Source organism: Peromyscus leucopus, chromosome 15, assembly GCF_004664715.2.
Source record: "Peromyscus leucopus breed LL Stock chromosome 15, UCI_PerLeu_2.1, whole genome shotgun sequence".
NCBI lineage: Eukaryota > Metazoa > Chordata > Mammalia > Rodentia > Cricetidae > Peromyscus > Peromyscus leucopus.
In genome coordinates, this window is record NC_051076.1 from 27075090 (window position 1) to 27086883 (window position 11794).

Consider the following 11794-nt stretch of genomic DNA (forward strand, 5'->3'; position numbering starts at 1 on the left):
ATGTACATAGTGGATAAAAATTGCCACTTACCAATTTGAAGGGTTTACACAGTCAAGAACAACTTTCACAATGGTATGGACCAATACTACCCATCTCCAGAAAGTTTTCATTTCTTAAAAAGAAATTCTGTACCACAAAGTAATAATTTCCTGTATTCCCTGTGAGCTGCTGTTCTGTTTCCTACTTCTATGAATCTGTTAATTCTTGTTACCTCATATGAGTAATCTGCCTTACTTCATTAGCATGCTTCAAGGCTCATATGTGATGTAGAACAGTTAATTTATTTTAAAAAGATTTATTATCATTACTATGTACATATGCATGGCTGTGTGTGAGAATGTGTACACATATATGTATGTACACACAGAGTCCAGAAGACACCATCTAGTCCTCTGGAGCTGGAGTGACAGGCACTTGTACACTCACAAGTGTGAGTGCTGGGAACCTAACTCAAGTCCTCTGCTAGAGCAGTGCTTGGTCTCCCCCACAGAGCCATTTCTGCAGTTCACTTCATTCTTTTTCACCTATTGGATATAAAAAAATGTACACAATATATATTCTGCATAACAGACAGCACAGATTATTGCTTATTCCTTTTTCTGTAGAGAAATATTTGCATTGCTTCTGCCATCCAGGTTTTGTGACCACAGTTGGAGTGAACAAGAATGTAGATAACTGAAGCCCCATTCTCAGTTCTTTGAATACATACAAAGTAGAGTTCCTAAGTCCTTTGATAATACTATGTTTAACTTTAGAAGTAAATCACTGTCAGTTTGGATAATACTGTGTTCTGCCTCAATCACAGAAGGATGACTTTCTACACTCAGGCAGATTCCCAGGGACAGCTGTGATAGGACACTCAGGATATGAGGCATTAGGCATAGTTGTAGTTCCTAGAGTCATTCTACCTCTGGAGCAGAGAAGGACAATGAGGCTGCACACAGGACTGTGGACTGGTTCTCTCTACAGATGGCCTCTATTTCCTCCGCACGGAGAATGGTGTCATCTACCAGACCTTCTGTGACATGACCACTGCAGGTGGTGGCTGGACCCTGGTGGCCAGTGTGCATGAGAACAACATGGGTGGGAAGTGCACAGTGGGCGATCGCTGGTCCAGTCAGCAAGGCAGCAGAATCGACTACCCAGAGGGAGATGGCAACTGGGCCAACTACAACACCTTTGGGTCTGCAGAAGGGGCCACAAGCGATGACTACAAGGTTGGTACACTCTGTGGCCACTTGGGAAAGGGTGAGGATGTGAGTATAGCTCAAGCATCCCAGGGAGAGGGTTAGAAGGTTCTCCTTCAACACAGAGCTGAACAACTGAAAAATACTTATCTTGAATCTCAACATACTCCAAAGTAGGCTTTTCAGTTAGATGGTGGTGGTGATGGTGGTAGGATAGGTATCCTTAGAAATGGGGGTATCAGAGCATGGATGGTGTCCATGTGAAGCCCTGAGATACCAACTGTGCTGAGGATTGTGCATATGGGTCTTTCACTTACTGAAATCTGGTCTGATTAGGCTCAGTGTTGGTTGCTTTTCAGAACCCTGGCTACTTTGACATCCAGGCTGAGAACCTGGGTATCTGGCATGTGCCCAACAATAGCCCTCTGAAAAAGTGGAAGAAGAGCTCCCTGCTGAGGTACCGCACATTCAGTGGCTTCCTGAATCACCTGGGCCATAATCTGTTTGGCCTGTACAAGGTACTGGAGACTGCTGGCTGAGGCTGCTTTTCCAGGGTGGAGAGAGAGAGGCAGGTGCTTAAGGCTGGGCAGGTTGTATTGCATATTTCCCTTATTCTAAAGTGTAAAAAGCCAAGGAAGGCAAGGGATACCAGTATGTGGAAGAGAGGAGCGGCAGAGCAGGGCGGGGTGGAATGGAGTTGGGGGGAGGCAAGGTGAGGCTAATAACAATCCCAGTCACTAGACACTTGCTGTGCTTCTCCTCGCAGGACAGTGCTCCTGTAAGTGCCAATGCTGCCATCCTTACCCAGGGACTTCTTTTGTTCCTTGTAGAAGTTCCCCGTGAAATATGGAGCTGGGAAGTGTTGGACTGACAATGGCCCAGCAATACCTGTGGTCTATGACTTTGGTGATGCTCAGAAGACAGCCTCTTATTACTCCCCCTTTGGCCAGAGTGAGTCTCTGATGCTTCTATGAACACTGTGCAGGACACATGATAAATTCAGTTATGATAACTGTCATTTGCCATCCATTACAGCCTGCTTCTCTTCTATAAATGTGTTTTGTTTCACTTTATTCAATTGCTTGCCTTTGGGCTCTAAACTATTACTAACCCATTTTACAGCTTAGAAAACTGAAGCACTGAAAGTCCAGGAACTTGCCTGAGATCACAGAGCATAAACAAGAGAGTCAACATTTGCACTGGGGATTCATGGTTTGGGAATCTACTCTTTGCAACTCCATTATCAGTCAGAAGCTTCTTAGGAACAAACAAGGTCCATGTGCAAAGGACTGAAAAACAGAAAAAAAACTGGAGTTTTATTTTGCTTGTGAGGGATGACTATTACATTACTTAATATAAATCGAAGTGGCACATAATCTTTATGAATGCTGAGCCTATGCTGTATAATTCAAAGTTCTTATTTATGCTCGAGTTGGAAGGCTTTAAAAGAAAAATTAGCAAGATAAATATGAACAGGACCAAAATGAATGCACTTGATTGCTGCTGTGACAAGCCTTGGAGATATTCAGTAGAGACTTTCCTATATAATAAATTTCTCCATTCGAACTCTGGCAGATGAGGACCTTTTTCCAAGGACTGACTCTTGGGGTCTGTGGATAGGAATAGCTGTGGCTTCCCCAATGTGTCTGTTATTTTAGACTGTATATCCTGAACCAAACGCTGGGCTGACAACTATTTCTAGCATTTTCCTTGAATGCTGTTTTCTGTCTCTTGTTTTCAGATGAATTCACTGCAGGATACATCCAATTCAGAGTGTTTAATAATGAGAGAGCAGCCAACGCCTTGTGTGCTGGAATGAGGGTCACTGGATGTAACACTGAGCATGTGAGTCTGTGTAGTGACCAGAGGGCCCATGAATAAGACTGAGGTTGCCAGTGTGTATCTGTATATATTGAGTATGGGAGAATTCCTTGTTAGTGTGTGTACATGGATGAGAGTGTGACCTTTCCCTGTACCTTTCTTGGTCTCAGGGATCAGAACTTCCATCTAGATACAGAAATCCTGTCTCTTTGAAAACCATAGTCAACATTACAAACTTCTGATATACTGTTGCTGTTTGCTTAAATTTAAGAATTAAACACTCAGTTACCTGGAATGAGGGTGACACTTGTATTCAGGAAGTCCTGTGCAAGCCTTTGGGGGCTGAGATTGTTAGAGAGTCACCAGATATTGACACTCCCTACCTGGGATTTAGCTTTTAAAGTGAAACATATCCTTTCCATGCCTTTTCATGGCTTGTACAGATTTTCATTGTGTCAATGGGTTAATAGGAGAATCCTGGACATCTGGTAGACCTCACCCAGGCCATTCACCTCTCTATCACAAAGAATTTCTCTTGTTGGATATTGGCATATCAACTAACTGACAAGGCAGGTTCACTCACCTCCACTGCAGCAACCTGATGTCTTCCTGAGCCTGAGATCATTAGACTCATACGGGCTTGTTTTGTTTCTTAATAATTTGTTGCCAAAAGCAGGCTGAGGATGAAGCCCTTTTATTGCCACAGTGAAAGCTATAACAAGTTAAAATGTTCTAGCCAAGCATGTTGATGCACATCTTTAATCCCAGCACTTGGATGGTAAAGACAGGCAGATCTCTGTGAGTTTCAGGCCACCCTGGTGTACATAGTGAGTTCCAGGTCAACCAGAGCTACAGAGTAAGAACTGGTCTTGAATAAAATTAACATGTTCTCTCGGGATCCAGACCTCCCTAAAGTAACAGTCTGAAAAAAGGGTAATCACTTCCTGGCAGGTGATCATGAAGATCTCAGTGTCCATTTATTCCTCAGTCATTAACTTGTCTTCCACCTGGTCAAGATGAGGCAGCTTTGCTGTCAAGGAGGACTATGTTATAAAAGATGAAATGGGAAGAGCATGTGGTGTTGAGGGAGTAGAAAGCTGTTTTCAATTTTGGTATGCAACATGGGTGAGGGATACAGAAAGTGCTCCTTTTGAAAATTTTAACATGGACTAAATCAGGAAACAACTTTTACATCACATCAATGATTTTTGGACTATATAAGTGATGAGATCCCTGCAATGTTTGAACAGGCAATAAGATTAATGTAAGCATTCTTTTTTTCCCAAAGAGGACACTGATAGTCTAGAAGTAACATATTCTATTGGAGAAAAGACTAATCATAAGGAAATAAATATTGAAATGTCTTCTATGGCACAAATGAGAGCCTGATGTAGTGTGATAAAAATTTGGGGCAGGGGGAGACTAATGAATTCCAAAGATTTTAAATATATTAATACTTGAATACATAGAATGGGAAGAGAAGACATTTGTAATGAGTCTTTTTTAGTCACACCGGCCAGCTCTCAAATAATGACACAGAGAGTTATTAATTAAGAAAGCCCAGACTTAGCTTAGCCTTGTTTCTAACTAGCTCTTGTAAATTAAACTAACTCATATTTTTTTAATGTATGTTTTTCCACATACTTGTTACCTCATCTCCATCTAACCCATCATACTTTTTCAGCCTTTGGCTGGTAACTTTGCCTTTATTTTTCTTTCCTTTTTTTTTTTTTTTTTTTTTTTTTTTTTTTTTGGTTTTTCGAGACAGGGTTTCTCTGTGTAGCTTTGTGCCTTTCCTGAAACTCACTTTGTAGACCAGGCATGCCTCGAACTCATAGAGATCTGCCTGGCTCTGCCTTCCGAGTGCTGGGGTTAAAGGCGTGTGCCACCACCATCCAGCTAACTCGGCCTTTCCTCTTCCCTGATCTCTCTCTGTCCACAAGTCCTACCTATAACTTCTGCCTAACTATTGGCCATTCAGCTTTTTATTAAACCAATCACAGTGACACATGTTTACAGAGTATAAAGGAATATTCTACAACAAACATTTTGAAAAATTTCATGGTTTTCATTGAATAGGTGAATATCAAGTAGTAAGCCAAGATTTCTAGATGCTAAATATGATTGGGATCAAGGAGAGATATATACTTATATGATGCTGGATTTTTAAAACATTTTTTATTTTGTTTATATGTGTGCACATGTATATTCAAGTGATCACAGAGGTAAAAAGGAGACATTGGATCCCTGGGAATTGACATTAAAGTCTTTTGACTGGGTGCTGGGATCTGATATGGATGCTGGGACTTTGATTCTCTTGATAGAGTAGTAGGATGTCTCAACATTGGGGCCATATCTCCAGCCCCCATGTTACTAGCTTGTTTGGGTGGGATTTTATTTTGTCTTGCTTCAGATGTATTTATTCAATTTCATATATATATATATGAGTATTTTGCTTGCACAAATGTTTGTATATTGCTTGAGTTCCTGGTGCCTTTGAGCCAGAAGAGGACATTCTATGCCCTGGAACTAGAGTTACAATGGTTGTGAGCCCCATATAGGTTCTGGAACCCAAGCCTGGTCCTCTGCAAGAGCAGCAAGTACTCTTAACCACAGAGCTACCTCTCTAGCCCCAATGTACATGCTTTGATCAGTAATGGACTTTGAATATGATGACAGTCTCATGGGATTTGTATTGCTTACTAACATCATAGACATTCTAGCTTGTGTAAGGATAGCCTATGATTTTCACAATGGCAAACTTATCAATGAACTTCCCCAAGTAAATCCCCATTTTTAAGTTATATGTGGCTGTAAGTAACTGTGTTGTTGTTTTGTTTTATTTTGTTTGATTATTTGTTTGTTGTCATGTGGAGTGTAAAGACCCTGTGTAGTGATTTTAAATGGCAGCCTGATCATTAAGTCTTGAACTTAAGAAATATCTGGATTAGAGATAGGGATTTTTAAGCCATCAGTGAATTGTTCATAACTAAAGCTAAAGATGTAATACAACATATAAGAGAATTGTAAGTGTGTCCCCTCTGGGAAGTAGAACTTAAGGAATTCATGAAGGAAAAGTCTAGACAGGGAACCTGAGAACAAAGGCTCAGAGCACTTGAAGGAAAGGTAGGAAGAGACAGTGATGCCCCTAAAGCCAATGGAGGGGGTTTTATGGATCAAATAGAGTGATACTGCCAAAGAGAGTCTGATGAGGGATGAAGAGACCACTGAACTTGGCTATTGAGGTGTCACTGGATTCATCAGCTATATTAGTCAGTTTTTTGCCTCTGTGATAAATACCTGAGAGAAACAATATATGGAAACAAGGATGTGCTGTCTAGTTTTATGACAACCTGACACAAGCTATGGTCATCTGAGATGAGGAAACCTCAATTGAGAAAATGCCTGTGTAAGATCAGGCTGCAGGCAAGCCTGTTGAGCATTTTCTTAATTACTGATTAATGAAGAAGGGCCCAGCCCATTGTGAGTGGTGCCACCCCAGGCTGTGGCTCCTTAGTTCTGTAAGAAAACAGTCTGAACAAGCCATGAGGAGCAAGCGAGAAAGCTCCATTCTTCATGACCTCAGCATCAGTTCCTGCCTCTAGTTTCCTGCCCTGTTGAATTCCTGTCCTGACTTCCTTCAATGATGAACAGTAATGTGAAAGTATAAGCCAAGTAAAACCCTTTTCTCCCCAAGTTGCTTTGGTCATTGACAGGACCAAGCAGATACCATAAGAGGCTGCTCAGTCTTCTCTCAGACATCAGGCCTCAATTTCAGGTTCCTGAGACTTGAGCAAGAAGTTTCTGGGAGGGCCATGAAAAAAAAAGCCCTTGCAGTAGCTCCCTTTCTGCATGTACCCTGACCACTCAAGTTTCAGCCAATTGTTTACAGTTCGGGACCCCTCATCAACTTAGAGATATGTGCCTAAGTCAAGGACAGAGCCTGAGCCACTGAGTCAGTCCCCAACAGTCAGTCAGTGTTAGGCCAGCCAGCCTCCATGGCAGCTCAAAGACAAAGCCTGGGACTTGTCCAGGCCTACCCAAAAATGGATAACTGTAACCCGTAGCCAATTAAAAGTTTCTAACATGATTGCCACTCACATAAATCAATCCTGAGTCAGTTCCTATGTAGTCTGTAGATCCCAAGCCCCCTTGCCTTAAAAACCCAGCCCTGCTGGGTGGTGGGTGGTACACAACTTTAAACCCAGCACCAGGGAGGCAGAGCCAGGTGGATCTCTGTGAGTTCGAGGCTAGCCTGGTCTACAAATTGAGATTCAGGACACTTAACAAAGCTACACAGAGAAACCCTGTCTTGGAAAAAATGCCCCATTGCTACTCGGGGTCTCTCCTGCTCTGCTGCTGCCATCAGACAGGCTGAGAGTCCTGAGTTAACTTGTAATAATACAAAGACTCTTTGCTTTTGCATTGGATTTGGTCTTTTGGTGGTCTTAGGCAGAATCTGGTTACAACAGTCATGAAGTTTCAAAATAGCAATAGTAACACAGACTAAGACAAAGGGCTTTGTAGTTTCATTGTATTTGATATTTTAACGCATGGTCACTTGGCTCTGTTGCTTTTAAATCCATAGTGTAGCATGATAAACATCATGCAGGAAAGATGTATCAGAGCAATAAGCCTCACTGCATAGCAGTAAGGAGCCAAGAAAGACTAGAAAAGGCCAGGACAAGATACCCTTCAAAACATGCCACTCACACTTTGAGTGATCTATTTCCTCTAACCAGACCCCAATTTACACAGCTCCAATAGTCAGTTCTCCAATTGTGAACCCATCCATGATTAGCCAACTGATGAAGGCAGGGTCCTTATAGTCAAGCTTCCGCCACAGTCCTGCCTCTGGATGTTACTTACACTGGGGACCAGGTTTTCAGTACATAACACCTTTGGGGAGGACACTTCATATTCAAACCATATCAGCAGCTGACCTCTCATTGCTTCTTCCTCCTCCTTCTTTTCCAGCACTGCATTGGTGGAGGAGGATTCTTCCCAGAAGGTAACCCTCGGCAGTGTGGAGACTTCTCTTCATTTGATTGGGAAGGATATGGAACTCACAAGGGGGCCAGCAATAGCAAGGAAATAACTGATGCAGCTGTGCTCCTGTTCTACCGTTAAGAACTTTATGGTGTAGGACCCATACTTCTCCTCCAGTCTGTGGACTCACATTCATGGAGAAAACTTACCTAATAACTAGAATGCTAGTGACACAGGAAAAAATTAATTGTGCTCATTGAAGGCTTGGTGTCTTAATGAATCATTTTGGTACAGGGGTGGGAGATTTCAAAAGAGTTTCTGTTGCCCTGTTTGATTCTCTTAGGACATCAAGGCTTGAATCCTGATACAGCAATACTCTTTCAGGTAGCCCCTCAAACATCCCAAGAGATACAGGGCAGACAAGAGGCACACCACTCCTCTACTTCCTTATTTTACTTGGGTTCCTTGCTAGTTTGGTTTTTTAAGATGGGTCTAGTGCATTCTGTGCTGTCCATAAACTCCCAATGTAACAAATGCCCTGGGTAGACAAAAATAAAACATAGTATTTTAACAATTTACTTAAGGGGCCAGAGAATTTATTCCAGGGTAATGGTCCTTACCAACAACCCTGAGGGCCTGAGTTCGATTCCCATAATCCACGTGGTTGACAGAGAGTCTAGTTCTGAGAGGTGTTCTCTAACCTCTTCCCATGTGTCATGGTACCAGCACACAAATACATAAACGCATGCACACTTGAGGGTACAACATGAATAAAGAGGTATAATAAAAAGTTTTCTTTGAAGATGAGTAATATTTAACTTTTTATGTGTACCAGATTTCTTTTATTAGAAAAAAAAGTGAAGTCACAAAATTTTCAAGAAAATAGATTGGCTTAGAATGTATACTGTTAAATATGGTGATCCAATCTCCCCCATATGTGAATCCTAGGGTATAAAACATGTAAGTATATGTGTAAGTACTGTGGGCTGTCTTTCTGTACACTGTGAATATGTGTTGCTATGACTGATTAATAAAGAAGCTGCTCTGTCCTATGGCGAGTCAGGTTATAGCCAAGAAGGAAATCTAAGAGGAAGAGAGGAAGTAGAAGGACAGAGGTGGAGGAGATGCTGAGCCACCACCAAGGAGCAACATGCAAGCAGATCAGTAATGCCATGGCCATGTGGCAATACATAGATTAATAGGAAAGGGTTAATTTAAGATGAAAGAACTAGCTAGCAAGAAGCCTGCTATATTCCATACAGTTTGTGATTAATATTAAATTAAACCTCTAAGTGATTATTTTATAAGTGGATGTGGGTCTGCAGGTGAGAGAGATTTGTTCCAACCCGGGCCAGGTAGGACACAGGAAATTTTCCCACTACATGGAAGTAGATATTAGTATGAATATATTACATTTAATTTTTTTAAAAAAAGATGGGTATATTACATTTATAAAAAAATATTAAAAATGATGAAAAAGGGGTCATCTCAGGTGTACTGGCTGGTTTTGTGTGTCAAATTGACACAAGCTAGAATCATAAGAGGAAGAAGCCTCAGTTGAGGAAATTCCTCCTTGAGATCCAGCTTAGACGTAAGGCATTTTCTCAATTAGTGACCAATGGGGGAGCTCATTGTGGGTAGTGCCATCTCTGTGATGGTGGTCCTGGGTTCCCTGAGCAAGCCATGGGAAACAAGCCAATAAGCAGCACCTCTTCATGGCTTCTACATCAGCTTCTGCCTCCAGGATCCTGCCTTGTTTGAGCTCCTGTCCTGACTTCCTTCAATATGAACAGTGATGTGGAAATGTAAACCAAATAAACCCTTTCCTCCCCACATCATGGTCTTTGGTTACAACAATAGAACCACCAAGATATCAGGTGATGCAGAAGAATGGAATGCAGTAAATAATGCATGACTTGTGAAAAGGGATATAAAGTCAATTGTTTTTGTTTTTTTTTGCTTTCAAGTTTTTAGGGTGTGTGTTTGTTTGTTTGTGTGTGTGTGTGTGTGTGTGTGTGTGTGTGTGTGTGTGTGTGTGTTGGATAAGTCCCTAAAATGTAATTGACATTGAAAGTTTAAAACCCTAAGCAAAGCTCCAGAAAGGCCACCTAACCATCCTGAAGTTCACTGAGAATTACAGAGTTAGGGTCTGGGCAAGCAATTGAAAGGCTAGGTTCACCTGGTTAAGTGATGGTTCTACTTGTGAGTTCATTACAATAAATGATTTTTTATTAAAAATAAGTTAACAAAAAGTTCTGGGATACATTCAGTGGGAGAGTGCTTGCCTTACAATGAGGCCCTGGGTTTCATTGTAAGTTCCCATGAAGAAGAAGAAGAAGAAAGAAGAAGAAGAAGAAGAAGAAGAAGAAGAAGAAGAAGAAGAGGAGGAGGAGGAGGAGGAGGAGGAGGAGGAAGAAGAAGAAGAAGAAGAGGAAGAGGAAGAGGAAGAAAGAGGAAGATTTCAATCTAACAAAAGAATCATAGAGAGAAAAAAGAAAGAATAAAATATGATCTAGAAAAAGGATGTCTTTAACTCTTTGATTCTAGAACAAGACAAACTAGAGAATAGGTTCATTTAATTAATTTGTTTCGAGTGCAAACCATAGAATTATTTTTATAAATTCACATTTTTAATTTATTAAAAAATTGTAATAATGGTAATGTGTCTACATTACGTCTGTCCCTGCCATGCCTGACTGCTGTACGCTCTCACCCACTGCCCCCTGTGAGTCTAGAAACATGAGCTAATTTTCTCTACATCTGCCTTGGAGTTACACTACAACAACAAGGCCATTCTGTAGCAAAAATGCCCTAAATTTCCCTTTAATGAGTACAGTTAAATTGAGGTCCATGGATGTAACTCCATTAGTATATAGAAAGTCCTAGGGCCTAACCCTAGTACACATAACCTGGACATAGTGGTACATACCTCCTGGCAGGTGGAGGCAGAAGGTTCAGAAGTATGAGGCCAGCATGGCATACATGTCTCAAAAAAATCACATTAAAATATATTTTCTTGGGGATGGAGAGATGGCTCAGCAGTTAAGAGCACAGGCTGCTCTTGCAGAGGACCTGGGTTCAATTCCCAACATACACATGGCAGCTCACAGCCATCTATAACTCTAGTTCCAGGGAATCCAGTGCCCTCTTACACTCTCAGAGGATAAATTTGAAAAAAAAATATTAGAAAAAGGAAATATATTTTATTAAACACTCAAGAATACAATATAAACTGACTCACAAGCATGCAACAAGTTGTTACTCTAAGCCAGGTAACTTCTTAGTGGTATACATGTTATTTCATTTAATTTCTTTGAAAAACACATGGGAACTTAACTGTTATCGGTATTTTACAAATAAGGAAACTGAGACTTGGGTAGATGAAAACTTATCAAGGGTCAGGGAAAGTCAAGGAGCAAGCAGGACACCATGAAAATAATGGCATATGCCAGTCATCCCTCTAGGGTAGGTGAGGAGTTAAGTCAAATCACTTTCTCAGTGAGGTCCTCCTGGCAGCCTTCTCTGGATTAGAGGCTCCCCTCTGTGCTTCCCTAGCTCCATGAGTCACACTTTCCTAGAACTTGTCACTTTTGTTCTTGAAAAGCCTGCAGGTTTAGAATGTGGCTCATCTGTCTGCTTTTTCACAGCTCCACAGTCCTTATTGAACTAGGTCCTGGACTAAGTGCTGGGGACATGTGAAGGACAGAAGTGTTCTGCAACTGGTCTGCTCACTCCCAATCAACAGGGCCTGGCATAAGGGAACTGGGTCACACACGGGGGACTGCCAACAGATAAA

At 41.4% G+C, this 11794-nt stretch overlaps 1 protein-coding gene across 1 annotated transcript in view; it reads left to right on the plus strand.

Moving 5' to 3' along the window:
* Nucleotides 1–8139, plus strand: part of LOC114690619 (intelectin-1a-like) — a 52059-nt gene extending 43920 nt beyond the window's left edge. Inside the window, exons 8-12 of the mRNA XM_037211034.1 lie at nucleotides 935–1218; nucleotides 1548–1706; nucleotides 2019–2139; nucleotides 2930–3033; nucleotides 7987–8139. Of these exons, the coding sequence (XP_037066929.1) occupies nucleotides 935–1218; nucleotides 1548–1706; nucleotides 2019–2139; nucleotides 2930–3033; nucleotides 7987–8139 (821 nt within the window). The remainder of the gene's footprint in view (nucleotides 1–934; nucleotides 1219–1547; nucleotides 1707–2018; nucleotides 2140–2929; nucleotides 3034–7986) is intronic.
* The last annotated feature ends 3655 nt before the right edge of the window (nucleotides 8140–11794 follow it).